Source organism: Pterocles gutturalis, unplaced genomic scaffold (assembly GCF_000699245.1).
Source record: "Pterocles gutturalis isolate BGI_N339 unplaced genomic scaffold, ASM69924v1 scaffold51661, whole genome shotgun sequence".
Lineage (NCBI taxonomy): Eukaryota > Metazoa > Chordata > Aves > Pterocliformes > Pteroclidae > Pterocles > Pterocles gutturalis.
In genome coordinates, this window is record NW_010107374.1 from 852 (window position 1) to 17398 (window position 16547).

Here is a 16547-nt window from a genome sequence, read left to right on the forward strand (position 1 = left end):
CACCTTTTTTCCAAAGGACAGATCTAGTAGAAAGATGCTGCTCTTTGGCAACACCACAGACACTAGTGCAATCTGAACTACTGGAAAAAAATAAAGTGTCTTCTTTCTAAAGCACTAGGAATGTTGCTGTACAAAGCTCTACACAATCAAGGTAAAGAAAGAGGATATAAAAGCCTAGTGTTCTCAGGTAAATTATGTATCCATATGATAGTTACTTTTTCCAGAATACTAAATACCCTGTGACCTAAGAGTTTTCAATGGTATTTGTAAAGAAGGGTGAAGATACATTTCTACATCAGGTCATCTGAAACATCAAATTAGCTACATCAGCAGCTACATGTAGCTACAAAGCAGCTACATGAAATTAGCTGCTTCCTTCCTTCAGTAGCAGCCGCCACAGAAAATTCTCCTGGTCTGCCTGTGCCCCACGTGTAGCTGGCGTACAGGAAGGGAGATCAAAGGGGCAAAGCATTCCTTGCAGACACCACTCATCTACTGCCATGAAGCTGCTGAGGTACTGAGCTGCTGTGGAAGCGCGTCTATTTGGACAGCCATTCCTTGGATCCATTGAGAAAATGCCCCCAAATCAATTGGATTTTGCTGAAAATTTGGGGGGATTCAGTACAAGAACGGGAAGACAAGTTTAGTCATCCAGGCTCAAAAACTGTATTCTGATCATCTTGTCATCTAGTGCTGCCCACTAGAACTGTATCTTATCAACAACCACGGACTTGAATATGCAGGTTGAATAAAAAAAAAAATCTAACCTGCCTAAGCTTTAGAAAGAAATCTAATCAATCAGTTGTGTCTTGTAAAATGCTACAATTAACTGCAGTTTCAACTGCTAATTCCATTATCAGATCCTTCGGTACACAGAAATAACCTTGTTTCCTAGCACTGCAAAGCACTGTAAGATTTTTACATCCAGTCACAAAAAGCTTAGGCAAGAAATAAGGGACAAATGTAACGTGCTCACGGTTTGTGGCCGTGTGTTGCAACAGGATGGCTACTGCGTAGACAACTGTGTAAATGTACATTTTACTGCATTCCCAAACACGAGCAGCTCTTCTATTGCTTACCTGTCCCCACGCGTAGAGGTTATTGTGGGTCTGAGAAGGGTTCACTTTAGACAAGAGGAACCGCGCCTATAAAGACAAAACATTAGAGAAGCAGTTATGTAAAATGACAGACCTGTCAGCTCCCTCAAGACTTCTTACCACCTTAGATTAGTGATGGTCCTTGGGTTTTGCAAGCATGGTACTAATTTAACTTAAACAGGTTTCAAGTCCAGAAACAGCCCTGCTCCACAGACAACTTGTCTCCAAGAGGCACAGAGTGCTCTGCTACAGCAAGCGGCGCTTGCCTGGCAGGGCAGCTCTGGTTCTGTGCATCGTGGGCATGTTGCCAGCACTGTCCCTCACATGCCCCCATCCGTTCTTCAGAAAGGAGGAGCTGGAGAACCAGTGTAACATGGTCACATCAGAAATTAATACACAATCTTTGTTTTGGAGCAGCAGTTCCTGCCTCTTCCCTGCTACGAACAAGCCAGACACAGACAAGCACAGCACAGCTGCAATTTCAGGAAGAGCAAAAATAGGAATTATTTTATCTTCATTCGGCATCCGAGAATAAAGGAACAGATGGTCAATCATTCAGCATAACTTAGTGTCCTAGCAAGCTAACTGCACTCCCTGTCTTGGGTAAGTTTAGATACATAGCCAACTCATTCCCACCTCTTTGGGGAATAAAAAGATAATTAAGATGGCTTTTTCGGTTTGGTGGGGTTTTTTTCTTCTGTCCTCAGATTACAAAAAGATACGCAGCAAGTGACTGACTTATTAAAAGACAATGTTGTAGTAAGAACTCGTGAGAAAACACTCAAGCTCCATGCTTCAAAGACCTGAATTACCACTGGATTTAACTCAGAGAACCATCCTTTCAGTAAAGCAGAAAATTACAGGCATTGGCTCTATTCAACAACAGAAAGAGTTCCTTGATAAACCTCCTTACCTGACTGCCCCCATGTTCAGTGTGGATGTAACGCGGCATGGGGAATCTAGTCTGCAAGATTTCCTGGGCGTCATCCAGTGGGGCTTGCAGTAGGTGCCTGAAGTTTTCATATTCAGGCATGTCTTGGTAACCAGCTTTCTGCCACTGTGCAATGGTCTATTGGCGGGACAGGGAAGAGATGAAAAAATGGTAGAGATGTCTAACTGACATTTTTAATCTGACTTGGTCTTAAATGAAGCAGCCATTGCCTTACAGTATTTCCAAGGTACCTAACAACATGTACCTAACAATATGTACCTAACAATTACTCTGTAGATGCATAAATCACACACTTAGCTCTTCTGTTGTCTAAATTTTACCCAGTTGCTGAGTGTCTTCCTCTGAAGCAATAGGTAGAAACTGTTGAAGGTACCTCTGGAAGACTTATTGTCATTGTTGACTCAAGCATTCAGCTTCTGTCCACATCAACTGGGTATCCCTGCTCACTTCTAAAGGGAACAAATCCTATTTGGAGTGAAGTCAGGAGCTAATAAAGTAGCTGCCACAAAGTATCATGCCAAATTTCAAGCATTCTAGCACCAGTCGTTAAATGAAGTAGCTTAGTTCAAAAACAAAGGAAGAGTTAAAACGCCTCCCAAAAAGTTTTCACTAATAAAAATCCTTGACCATAAACCAAGACAGGTTTATTTAAACTACTCCAATCTGATGCCATGTTTAGGTAGAAGAAATTGGATGAGGGCCACTTCCCAAGTAACCTATAAAGGATATGAGGGGGAAAAAGGCATCAAAGAACAGGGCAATTTCCAGAGAAAAGAGTGGAAAGCCACCTTCCTCTTCATTCCTTACCCCGTAACTACTTTAGGGTGTAAGGCATTTCCATTCTGTAGCTACAGTAGCATACCACTCTCTTACAAAATCTGACAGGACTGAAATACAGATCTACGGGGCTGCATACTAAAGAGGCACTGGAAAGCCCAGGCTTTGGATATTGATATAAATCCGGATGTCCAGAAGCGGCCAGTACCTAAGCACTTCAGTCACGACGAAAGGCATATAGGAACAAGGGTTAAAAATGTCCTATATTTAAAAGCAAAACCTGAAAAAAAATGTAACGGATTTCTTTAAGAGCAGCAGTCTTTAAGTGTAAAAACCCAGCAACCAAGTATGTCACGGATCTGAAAATAAAACTGCAGCTCCCTGCCCTGCTTAGTCTCAAGTTTCTCTGTCCTTTTCCAGGCACAGTAAGGGACCATCTTCATTCCCGTGCTAACATGACAGCTATTCCTCAGTGCAGAACATATCCTTAGTGACTCCGGTAGGATTTTTTTTTTTTTTTTTTAAGTTGGACTGTGTGGTAATTGTATTACAACTGGCAGCACGTATATGATGTCATTGTACTAGTGTGGGCTTTGTCAGCATCTCTTTCTGTACTAACAGTGGCACTGTCTGCATGCACGGCAGGAGGGAGGGAGTGCATGCAAACACAGAAAGAAAACTTATTTCACTGTACCTCACCAAGGTAGATAACTATCTGGAAGAAAGTATCCATCAGTAGGATTCTGTCAGGAAGAATACTGCTGCTGTCCAAAAGCACCGGCTGGGGAAAAGAAAGAAGAAAAATCAGGTGCCATTAAGCCCTCAGAACTAACCTTCATGGTTTTTTCATTAATACTTGCACATAGTTAAAACACTGCTGCATAAACAACTGACAACAAGCAGCGATGGGAGATTATGACCTGGAAGGGCCGAGACTTGCTGACTTGCGCAGTGGAGACGGCAGCATCTAGCAGAGAAGCAAAAGTGATACTGATGGCTGCAATATTCACTGGATGTTGGGAGGTAGGGGCTGTGGCTTGGCAGGGGAAGGGGTGAGGAGGTCGGGTTCTGGGGAGGTTTTGGGTGGTTTGATTTTGCTTTTTTAAAAAATTAAAGCTGTAAACACAATATTTTACATTTCCCCATCTCATCCTTTAATACATAGGGGCCTATTTGCTGAAATAGTGTTACTCTAACTAAGTACTCATTATTTTGGCTTGATGCACCTCTTCCTGGTGAACAGGGACTCACCTCAGGAGGTCCATGGAAAGAATAAGCATAAAGGATGGGCTGGATCATGATGAGAGACTGGGTCAGATCTTGCCTAGCAAAGTGGTGACGGTAATAAGAAGATTCATCTGGACTGTTATTGAAGACTTGCAGGAACGGGGAGCGTCGCAGATGGAACATGAACTGCACCAGAAAGATGAGTGAGAAGAGAAATGTCAGCAAGCTGCCAAAATTTCTGCACTCAAGTCCAATCTTTCTGAACAGCAAATTATTTGAAAAAAGTCTGCCCCTCATTAGCTCTGACTCAGAATTCTTCCCTTATCAGTCTTTTGCAGCACTGAACTACAGGACCAGCCCACCCAATCAAAAAAGCATCTCTTCTTCCCCTCCTGAATCTGTAAAACATCTTGTACCAATTATCATCACTGTCACTCACCCTTGCACACTTTTCCCAAGGCTGTGGGAAGTGAACTTCTTACCTGAGGATATAAAGAAAATGATTCTGACAATCTGAACGAGTTGGGATCATCTTTGTTGTACTGTCCAAATTTCTGACACTGTTGGAAGCAAAATGGATACTTTGGTTATCTCTCAATCTCTTTTATTTTTCTTTTTTTTCCTTTTTTTTTGCCCCCTTTTTTTCAAATTAACACTTTTTTTTGGAAGGGTGTTCTTTTGTTTGTTTTTAAACAGAGCAACGAAGGCATGAATGTGACAATAACAAGTAATATAAAATTTACAGGCTATTTTTCTTTAAGTCAGTGGTTTCGGCATCTTACTGGAATGAGAATGACAATTCAACCTATTTATCTATTTTTATACATATATTAAATCTAGATTTGAAATTCTCTAAGAATGAAAGAAACAGTGCTTCTAGTACTACTCAATTTTTTCCACTAAATCAGGAATACTATGTTATACCTACGCTGCTTTGTCCACTATAAAACACTTCTGCAGCAACTCTAACTCCTTCTGGAGCAGCAGCAGACTGGTGTTTCATTAACTGCTTCAATGAAAATAAGCAGCATCGATGGTTTTATCAATTTAACTATAAATGACTCCACAATCATAGCAGCATGCAGCATGCTCGTGTGTGTTTCGGTTATTTGATACTGGCCCTGTTTCTCCAGTGTCTGATGTCCCACATCTGTTAGTATCAACTCTACGTGGGTGTTTGGACAAAGCCAGAGCCAATTTAAGTGGTTCAGGCTTGTGAAATTCAAAGAAAGGAACAGTATGAAGTTGCGGAAGTGATTACTGCCCTGAACTTGGCACCAGCGAGCCCACATCTGAATGCTGTGTCCCGTTTTGGGCTCCCCAGTGCGAGACAGACATGGACATACTTGAGTGAGTTTAGCAGAGGCCACCAAGCCTGTCAAGGGCTGGAGCACCTCATGTAGAAAGAGAGGCTGCAGCTGGGATCGTTCAGTCAGGAGTCAGGAGCAATCAGGGAGTCATATTGCTGTCTACAGCTACCTGACGGGGAGCTGGGGAAATAGAAATTCTGATGGGGGTAGGAGAAAAGAAAAAAAGAGAAAAAAAAAAATCACAGTGACTGTGATCAAACATTGGAACAAGAGAAGCAAGAGAAACTCCATCTTTGGAGATTTTCAAAAACCAACTGAACAAGACCTGGAGTAACCTGCTCTAACTTGAAGCTGGCCCTACTTTGAGCAGTGGGATTGAAGCAGAGGTCCCTTCTCACCTGTATTATTCTGTGTTTCACTATCACTTCTTTAATTGCAGGTTTAAGCCTTTCAGCATGATGGGATGTTTATCTACCCTGATCATACTAGCTTCTGAGTTATCATGTACTACAACTATGTGACCGTGTTCAGTCAATCTGGAAAAAGAATGGTGTTTTAATTTCCAGAGACCAGTTTTACTAAAATCAAGAACACACCCAACTGCAGTCTAGTGGTCTTACCAGTTTGATCAGCTGTCTGTCCAGCCATCGCAGAACATCAGGTCCCTCCTCAGATTCAGCTCTGTACACTCCCAGTCGTGCCATCAACACAGCAGCTGCTTCCTGGTCAAACGCAGCTTCTATATGCTGGAGCTGACTCTGTGCATCTGCCCAACTGTAGGGGTAGTAAAGGCTTAGTGCTACGTGCATTCACCTTCAGCAAAGCCTAAACCCCGTCCAGCCTCTCTGTGCCAAATACTCTGTGGCCAATATATGCAACAGAAAGCTAGAAAAATTCCAGCACAGAGTGCAGCTTACATTTCTGCCATTTTGACGAAGAACTGGCAGGAGATACTCACTTTCTGGCTACAGTGGTGACACGAATGCGTTTCTGTGTACTGGAGTGTTGATAGTGAGTGACAAACTGCACTGCCCCTCTGCCTCCCTGAGGTATTGGTGCGTTGTGCTGCAAATGAAACAAGGTAAGCCTTCGAAACGGGCTGGCTTTTCCATAACCCTGTACACTACAGAGAACTCCAGGGCATCATCTGAGCAATCAGAGAACAAGTACAAGTTAGAGATGGACCAGAGAAGAGAGACACATCTGTTAGTGTTGTGTTTTCCAGCAGCCCTCAGAGTCAAACGGTTCTGGGCCCATTTAACATTGTGCGCGAACTTCCTCAGCTTGTCCCTTGAAGGATGGCAGCGACTTATCATTTCTATAGCAATGAACATAAAAATAGCAGTACAAGGTCTGAGAAATGGTCCTGCAAGTCCACCATCCTATTCCCAACAGTAACAAGCCCACACAGCAGAGAAGACAGACAGACACATGGAACAGAATTCCTTTTTGGGTGGTCTTCCTAGCTTCTAGCTGTCATGTGCTCAGAAACTCCCCCAGACAAAAGCTGCTTCTGAGGCATCAAGTTGTTAAACATCTTTGAGACCAACTCTCCAAGAACTTGAAGGTATTCATGCTTTTATTCTCCACAGCACCTACTGGCAAAACAACAATTTCTTCTTTGTTAAATAAATATGATAGGAAGAAGACAAGGAAAGAAAGCAGGTGTTGTACAGAACAAAAACATTAGGCAATTTATGCATATGAAAACCTCTGAGACTATTTCTTTGGCAAAAAACACTTGGTTGCTTTGCAACCATCCATCTGCAACACAGGGGATGCCATTGCATTTCCTGGCCCTGTTACAAACAAATAGTTTGGTGTGTAAAAAAGACAACAAAAAGAAAGAGAAGGCAGGACGGACCTGATTTACCACTTCAAAGTAAATGGCCAGAGTTGTGCTGGGATCCAGACTACAAATTTTCCATTGAGATGTTCCTCCAATTCCAAGCTCCTGCACAGAATTGAAAAGGAAGCAGCATTTTTGTCTCTAGCAGCACATAAGGCAATCTTTGTTAAATTCTGACCAGAGGTACAAGTTACAGCAGGCCTTCTAGATTTCTTACCTTTTTGAGTGTGAATGAAGTTACTGAAGGACATACAGCTAAAAGAAAGCCTTACAGGGCAAGAATTTAGTCTAGGAAAGACTGCCTTTTCCTAGGGCTGTTTCAAAATTGTTCTTCTCATGGAAGACTCACATTCTAGCTGAGCCATAGGTCTAGACAGAAACTTTGCACAGTTTGTTCACTTCCTTATTAAAGATTTTTCCATGTCAGAAACTCACGTTTTCAGAGACACACGGTCCTTTAGCATTCAGGGATATGCATGGTCCAATAGCTCCTGCAATTTTCAGCTCCCTAGAGGTCTAGAACAAGGTAAAAAAAAAGTTGTTGGTTTTTGGTTTGGTTTTTAAATCAAGTCAGTCAAATAGAATACACACAGACTAAATCAGTTGCTGAGCTCTGATCAGATGATGTGGACACATGGCTATCGGGGAAAGCATCTTGAGTACTTTCCCAGATCACCTACTGCTCCAATTTGTGAACATAAGAGAATCTACGTAGTCACATTTTAATAATGAAGACATATTTATAGTGACCATGAGAGAGTATGAAATGTTCCTTGCTGAGCGAGGAGAGGCTGAGCTCAGCTGCTTCTTTTAAAAAAACAAATACAAACTTAATAAGCTTCCAAACAAAAACCCCTCCACTCACTCCAGTATGGTGCTTCTCCCAAAAGAGGCACTAAGGCTGACCTCAAACATCTAGGATTTTCTGCACCCCAGACACTTAAATCGACTTTGGAATGAACAACACTTATTTCCCAGTTAATGTCATCCAATTAAACTAATCGCTCACCTTCACGTCCAAACTTGCACCAAAGGCCATCTGAAATTCCCCGTTGAACCCTTTGTTAAATACCCGTTGGAAGGTCTGCTTGAAGAGAGAAGTGTTGAAGGAGTCTCCCATCACCATGTGTCCTCTGGGAAAGAAACACATACAAGGGAACTGAAGCAACTGGGAACTAGAAGTAAAGCACAAAGGATACATCCCTCCATCTCTCATGCATGCAAACACATGCAGAAACTGTTTTAAAGCATGCCTTTGCATAGGCAGAATTCGCATCAAGGAACGCAGATTCAGGTACACCTCCAAAGCCAAACAAGTTAATGCTCCATCTTTGACAGCTTGCTTTCTCAACTATATTTCTTGCCATCCCTCTAGCTGCCTTAAAAATGCTCATGTTCCACCAGTTAGAAATATCTCAACCCAAGAAAGAGCTTTGCTCAGCCTGCTTTCCCTGAGCAGGGCTGCAACCACCCATCCGGCGGGAGGGCTACACCACTGAAGCATGAGGATGGGCGCGTGGGGCTGTACCCAAGCGCCTTGGTAAACCCAGGCCTGATCAGATGGAGCTTAGTAACACAACCAAAGAGTCAAACAATCTCTATTCTGAGTCTTATGTGATTATTTACAAATACCTTGCCTTTACTCCAACCATCCCTTGACTCCCCAGACACTGGAGATTTTAAAAGGCCGATAAAACACACTGAGTCCTCGAAAGGCCTGGTTTAGGACACAGCCTTCCTCACAGAGTCCATAAGGTTTTCAGCAATATGGAACACAGATATTTACTCCTCTCACAGTTTTGACCATGGCTGGCAGCCAAACACCTCAACACCGCTTGCTCACCCTCCCCACCCTGTCACTTAAAGAGATGTCACTTAAAACTAGATCCAGGGAATCCAAGAATCCCTGGAGAAAGCGCAAGTGAGCTGCTAAGCAGAGAAAATCTGGCCCACCCAAGGAAAGCTTCTACCCACCACGCCCGACACTCTGCTCTTCTGATGGCACTTCAGTCATGCACACACCACAAAGCACAGCATCTCCATCCCATAAATTCTAGAAAGGATACTTTGTTATCTCCCAAGGCGGCAGAAGGCATTTGTAAAAGATATGTTACACCATGCTTTAGAATACCTTTCTCAAAGCAGGACATCAAGTTTTCTACCAGCAGTGCTAATTCACATGCTGTTTTGAGACTTCAGAAATGTGGACTGGGATGAGGGGGTGGTTTGCCATCTAATTCCTGGCAAATTCAAACCACAGTTTAGAACAGAACGATAAAAATCTCTCTCTTTTGCCCTGACAACAAACTTAACTGTTTTATGAACCAAAAAAAACCCCCAAAAAACAGGTGCCAACTTTGTGCTCTCCTGCTAGGAACATACCCGGTGAGGTTTGCACAACACTTCATCTCTAGCAGTCCAGTCTGATCCAGGGCACAGGCATAGATGTCAATGCAATGCCCGTTGGCTGCAGTGCGATTAGCCAGAGTTTCATAGTGCTGGGGAAAACATACACAGCGTTTAGGATGCTGCAATGGTCAATTTTTCTGCTGCTCTCCAGCTGAGGCCAACACATGATGCACAAAGTAAAATGAAGCAATTACCAATGCTGTAGTATCTAAACAGCTGTTTGCTCTTCCTGCTCTGCTGAAACATGCTTCTCCCTCCTAGGATGTTTATATTTGGATGAGCTGGAGTTGCATGTCACAAATACAGACAGTACATGAATTGCATGGTATCTTTATCCGTGATAACTTAGTGGAAATCCAAAGATTTCCAGGTGATAGTTAAGAGAACAGGTGTCATATTGCTTCCTCTAAGCTGACAGGCACATTTCATGCCTGACATTTTAAATATTTTCACTGTTATTTTATATGCCAGGAAGACAAAGGAGGCTTTCTGGAAGTGACTGCTTCTTGGAAGACAGCTTTTTTTCCTCCCCAGAAGGAGATACAATGATGTTGATGAACAAACTCTCCACCCACCATCAACTAAGAAACAACGCTGAAATACTTCTTTCTCTTGAGAAGGCACAAGACCATGCTGGAGAAGTAACTAGGAGGAAGTCTTTTTTACCCTTCCCTTGACCATTCTCACAATTTAACGTACACAAAAGGCTCAGGCACTTAAGGATAACCATGCAAACATCTGGACATACTGTTCCCACATCAAGAGAACGGAATATGTTTGTTCCCTGGGAAAGGACATTGGGCAGCTGCCAACATAGCAGTGGATGTAGGTTTGTGCTGTCCTTTCCCCACATTTAGAGTTCTGACACAATATTCAGCTTTTGTTTATAAACACAAACAGCCAGCACTAGCACCTACTTTGGTGGCCTTCTTCATAAACCTTGCATTGTCTTTCTCTATGTCGTGCCAAGAACGGATGGGTGTTTTCAGCTCATCTCCTACTACCATGCCTGGTCCTTGTGTTGGTGGCCCACCTGTAAACAACATTATTCTGGCCCCTGTGTTTGGAAATGTGCCCTAGAAAAAAAATAAAGACTTATATCAGAGAGAGAGTGAGGGAAAAACAAAAAAAAACAAAAAACAAAAAAAAGGAAAGACTGATTAAATGGCAACAATGCTTTCTTTAGAGAAGTATCTTCATGTGTTTCTGCAATGTCATTAGGAAGCTGTCGCTGCTAGAGGCCAGCCGGATAAATAGCGATGCATTTCCTGACAGTCACAGCACTCCCAAGTTTAGGCTCAAACTACATCAAGCTTCAAGACTTCATAACAGGAAGAAGGCAGTTTCTGTTCTTTTTACTTACATCTTGGATGATCCTCTGATAAACCCAGTGCATAGTATCACCTCCACATGGCAATACACACAAGAATCAGAGACTGTGAAACACCCGCAGATTTTACTATTCAGGTGTAAACTCCCAGCCCACTCTATACTAGCTGGTGCTAATTCATGTCAAATGTCAGCAGAGACAAATTGCACTTCTGCAACCCAAGTACTGGGCCACAGACCAAGCTGGACTGACACCTGGAGACTGCCAGGTGCTTACTTTGAGCAGCTCATCTCAAACAATAGCACTAAGAGTACCTCCAATAAGCCAACAGCAATTGAAAGAGCTACTCCAGTGGAACATCTTTCCCTGGGTCACTGGCCATGGGTCCCTTTGCAGTTCTCCAAGCAGATCTGTTAAATTCATGTCAATCTTATGTACTGGCTGCAGAAACCTACAAAAATTAAAATAAAATGTTTTCCTGCTTATAAGTCCTTTCAGTTTAGAGAAGAAAGAAAGTGCCTCTTTGTTGCTGGCACACATAAATGGCATTGAGATAGTTATCAAAAGCAAAAAGTCACACAGCACATTCCCTTCTTACATCCAAACTTTCCAAGATAACAGGCCTGTGAAAAAAAAATTGTTGAAAGCAAGACATCAGGAACTGACAAGAAGATGAAGTAACATGAAGCACAGGAAACAACTTCAATGGTGATTTAGTCTGCCAAACCACACAAGCGCTGCCACAGGAAAAGAAGAGCTGAGAAAGAGAGAACTTTCTTAAACAGAGGCAAATACAGCTTTACTGTTGTGGGTCACTGCTTGCCTGTCAATCATTTTTTGGACTTGCTAGGTCAGCAGGTAGGAGGTGGTATGTAGGATTGTTATGCATAGGCCAGGCCCCCCATTGGCTAGTCAAAGACAATTACTCGATGTTTTTCAAGTAGAAATCTAGCCTGAATGGCAATCATGCGCTTGCAACTGCAAAATCAAGATCCTACAGAAATTTAGAGCCTGCAGCTCTAGTAAATCCCATCCATACGTATCACTTGAGGTAGGGAAATAACTGTGACAAGACAATGCCATTTAAATTTTCTTACAAAGACTCCTCTTGTGAAACCCAGGTTTAGAAGCAAAATGCCAAAGGGGCATAAAACATCTGCTCTGCTCTTCCGCTGTGCTGGTGCAACTCACCTGCTTGAAACAACAGGTTGCTCCGGAGTTTGAAGAGGTCTTCCCTGTGGAATGGGGACAGCTGGCCTTGAAAGCCCAAGCATATCCTAGAGAATGGTAAAGAGGACTCAGAGGAGATGTACTGTTCAGAGGCTAAATGTATTATTTGCTGTCAAGCAATATACCCTGAGGCCTGCAATACTGTAGCATTAAATACATTAAAATCTGTGAAATTATTAACCTTTGAACTTCCTATTAGGAATGGATCAACGGGTCCATTATGCAGGATAAACTCTATCTTGGACAAGCTTCCAAGGACTTTACAAAAGCAAAAGGACAGGAAAGATATTGGGAGGGAAAGAAAAAAACACTGAACCCTCCTTCCTCCTCAAGAGCCCAGAGCTTGAAAAACCAGCAGCGATATCAACAGAGCTAACAGAAGCAAGCCACTGGCCTAAGAAATGGCAGAACACACCTGTATTTGCTTAGCTGTCAGGTCCTTTGTGCCCCTAAACACGTAGCTCTTGGAAATCCCTTCACAGCTCAGCTCGTGAACCTGGACCATCCTGCCGAAAGTGATAAGCCCCACCAGAGCATCGGTGGGCAGCAGACTTAGGGACATCTGGAGGGACTCCTTCAGCGCCTGCAAGTCTTCCTCTTCCAAGCACGTGTCGACAACATAAAGGAAGATCAATGGCGTCTGCGGATCTCGCTAATGGGGAAAGAGATGGATTTACTAGGCACATGCATATGCCAGGTGATGCTTTATCATGGCTCCAGCCAAGGAACAAAATGAGCCCTATCTTAAGCGCCCTGCAGAAATATTGTTTATTTGCATTATCTTAAGTAAATGTAATACATACACAAGCTGTCACAAACAAGACAATTATGGGGGCTTCAAACTTGCCTACGATTCATTTACCTGCACTATATATTCAATTGTTGAAAACTGAGGCATAAGCTCTGCTGGTTGATTGACTTCAGATATGCCTGCATATGCTGGAGGGAACTGAAAAAGAGAACAAAAAATTAGGACAAGGAAGTTGCAAGACAGAAATGTAGGGCCGTCCTCTGCAGTACAGAGGCTGCTCTGCTCATGATGTGGTTATTCAACTCTTTATTTACTGCCACTGCACCAACCTGATTAATTCACGACAAGAGACCCATACTGCTGTTTTCTTAAGCATGGACAACTGGCCAGCAGTAGGGATAGCTGCTCAATTCAGTGTAAACAAAAGGTAGAGACTATGCATTAGCTGAAATCTATTCAGCCACACAACCATTTCTGATGGCAAAAGTCTACTCAAATCTAATTCATTTCATACTTGACAAGAACAGGAAACATCAAATGCAAAAACCACACCGGAAACACACGGGACAAAACAGCGTTTTTATCTCATTCCTATGCCCTGCATGTTAGTAAAATCACTGGCAAAACTGAACTGAAAATAGACAAGATGTCAGGTGAAACAGACCCATTAACAAGTACTCTGGCCTGGGTTCAGAAAGAGAAAAAGGGTAAGGGAAGGAATCTAGAATGCTTGACATCCTTTGACAGGAAAGGTCATCAATTAAATCTTCACTGAAAAGATGGAAGGGCTGATGGTTTGTCCAACTTACCTGATTTCTCTGAAAACAGAAGTTACAAGCCCAGAGCTTGGCCCGATAGTCAACTTGGCTGCAAGAGAAAGATGAGGCATTAGTATAACTAAAGGAAGAATTTTACAGCACAGCTTCACAATTATCTATGCTGTCTGAACAGCACTGAAACAAAAACACAGTACCAGTTACTCCAACTTAAATAACAAGAGTTTTAGGGATTCAGACTCTTGCTCTATTGCCAGAAAGTCCCTTAGCTCATCCAGCCCTGCCACTTCCAGGCTTGTTAGCTCAACAGACCACTGACAGCTCTCCAGAGCTTAGCCTTTGGCAGACAAAAGACTTGGGTTTAATCATTCCTTCACTACATTTTGGCTTATCTCAGTCATCTGATTGTTTGTACAGCTGTAGCACACAAGTACTCCAGTCACAGAGCAGCAGGAGCCATTCACCTAGATCCTGTGCAAACACTAAACAAATAGGCTGTTCCCTCCCCCAAAGAGTTCACTCTCCTCAGCCTGTTACCACATCCTGTAACTGCTGGTGCACTAAAGCCTGGCCATGTTCTTATTTAATGGGCTTGATCTCTTCTTACCTCCTCTTACTGCCCTTCCCTGCTTTTTCTCAGCCCAATACTATGCTCCGCGGATGTATGATCATCACATGATTTTGGGACCGAGATTATTCCTCTTAAAATCTTAGCAAAACTTCAAAGAAAGCCTTTGATGCTCGCACTAGAACAGACTTACAAGCAGTAGGACTTGTAGGAAGCAGGAAACCAAGTGAACATCACAGCCCAGAGGACAATATCACTACAATTGGCATCTTTGTCTATTTTCAGTTTCATCATTCACCACAAAATTCTCTGGGATGGTAAGAGGACTGGCCATTTCCATACCCTCTCTCCTCTGTTTCTGGCAGCTCTAGTAATGGGCTGGCATTCAACATCTCACTAGACAGACATGGATTTTAAAAGCCCCATTACGTCTAAGTGAAAGAGGCTGCCAGGCACGGGGCAGAGAAAAAAGGGGAATAAGGAAGTAGTGAAGTTCAGATAAAAACAAGTACTATCCAGCCTCTCTTAACATCCCAGACAAGAAATTCATACCAGAGTGGGTTGAGCACCGCTTTGCAAGCTGGCCTGCTACAAAGCACAGGTTCATACTGCACAGGTGGCAAGTCAAGACGCTCCTTCAGCGGGGTCAGAAGACAGGCCAGGGGGACAACCATCCTTGTGGCCTCCAGCCTGCTGGAGGGCCATACGTTCCAGCTGAAACGCACTCCGTCACGCTCCTCATTTTGCTGGATAAACTCCAGGTATGTCGCCATGGGACTGTAGAAGCTCTGAAAGGACATAAGCAACACACCTTCAGAAAGCAGTCGCTTGTTTGGACAACAGTCCTGTGAAGGAGGTCAGCAGATCAACTACATCTAGGCAGAAGACACTCCAGGACAAAGCCATTACGTTATAATGAGTTAACCCCATTATCAAATGAACCATGTGACTACATTAATCCCTTTTGTCCAATTAAAACCCCACCAAATCCAAGAAAGAAACAAAGAAATCTGACATCAAGGCCAGACTGCAAGTTGTCTTCTTGTGATCCACATTTAAAACACCCCAATACCCATTCAGCCTCAGGCTGGCCTCAAGACAATCCTGCCTGACTCAGTAAAAGAACACAGGTCAGATCTGCAACACATCCTGAAGTCTTTGGCTAAAACCTTGTGGGGAAAAAAAGGAGGCCAAGTCTGAGACCAAAACACTCCTCACAAATGTCAGGTGGTTGCCAGTCTGCCCTGCTTACAGATAGAAGGAACACACGACAAAAAGGTCAAATTTTTTTTTTGTGATTTTAGACACCCAAGAAAGGGAAGCACAAGCCTACCAAAAACTCACTTGTCGAATCCAGCCTACAAACACCACACAGCACTGGCAGCAACTCACAGAGCCACAAGCAGCAGCACCACAACCTGCTCCAGCCAAGGAAACTCAGAAGTTCACCTCTGGCTGCAGATGCTCCAGGGTAACCTTATTCCTGGTCCTCACTGCAGGTAGGAGATTCAGGAGGGCCACAGGCGTGAGAAATCAGAAGCATACCTCCCCCAGAGAAGGAGAAGCTTTGATGTAACATTTTCCTACAGACCTCCAAACTCCTCGCTGTTTTCTTTGTCCTTGCTATTAAGGATGTAAACCAGGCTCATGGGAATTGCCCTGTATTTCTGCCCCCAGCTCTGGACGGACAAACCAGAGGGTTCAGCAACAGATCCCCACCACAAGTGGGTCTGTGTCAGGGTAAAAGTCAGAGCTGAGCTCCTCTGTAAAAGATCCCACACAGCAGAGTAACAAAGATAAACAACTGACATCTCAGGTATGCAGTGCAACCGCAGTGCAAATTTACTCCGTCTTCCTCCAGCTGCAGCCCAGCACCACTCCCCTGCCCTGGGCTGAGCCCTGACCACCACAGCTGGGTCTGGCACAGGCTGTGGCCCTGCTTTGAGGTCGGGACAGCAGGAGAGGAGGCACCCCCACCCCAGAGAGGACTGTGTAAGGCCGGTTTAGGGACACCCAGCATGCCCGCCTCCACACCAGAGCAGGGCCTCCAGGCCGTCACACAGCAATCCCCATGGCCCATCCCAGTGACGGGGAGGTCCCAAAGCCCCTGTCCCGGAGAGGACGGACCCTACCAAAGCCTCAGCAGATAAGTGGTGGCAGCACTCCAGGACCTGCTAACAGGGTCCCTCCCTGCAGACCTCAGGCACAGCTATAGGGGACCCCACAGACCCCGCAGACCTCAGGCACAGCCAGAGGGGACCCCACAGACCC

The 16547-nt window shown here is 43.8% G+C and overlaps 1 protein-coding gene across 1 annotated transcript in view; it reads right to left on the reverse strand.

Moving 5' to 3' along the window:
- The window catches only part of LOC104472402 (protein transport protein Sec23A-like), a 15441-nt gene extending 380 nt beyond the window's left edge, over positions 1 to 15061 (reverse strand). The window contains 19 exon segments of the mRNA XM_010088073.1: positions 1080 to 1145; positions 2011 to 2166; positions 3521 to 3607; positions 4078 to 4239; positions 4536 to 4613; positions 5984 to 6137; positions 6322 to 6428; positions 7228 to 7317; positions 7648 to 7728; positions 8222 to 8345; positions 9595 to 9710; positions 10539 to 10697; positions 11266 to 11308; positions 11310 to 11402; positions 12143 to 12228; positions 12597 to 12833; positions 13044 to 13130; positions 13742 to 13799; positions 14829 to 15061. Coding sequence (XP_010086375.1) covers positions 1080 to 1145; positions 2011 to 2166; positions 3521 to 3607; positions 4078 to 4239; positions 4536 to 4613; positions 5984 to 6137; positions 6322 to 6428; positions 7228 to 7317; positions 7648 to 7728; positions 8222 to 8345; positions 9595 to 9710; positions 10539 to 10697; positions 11266 to 11308; positions 11310 to 11402; positions 12143 to 12228; positions 12597 to 12833; positions 13044 to 13130; positions 13742 to 13799; positions 14829 to 15049 — 2205 coding nt within the window. The 5' untranslated portion in view covers positions 15050 to 15061.
- Positions 15062 to 16547: the final 1486 nt, after the last annotated feature.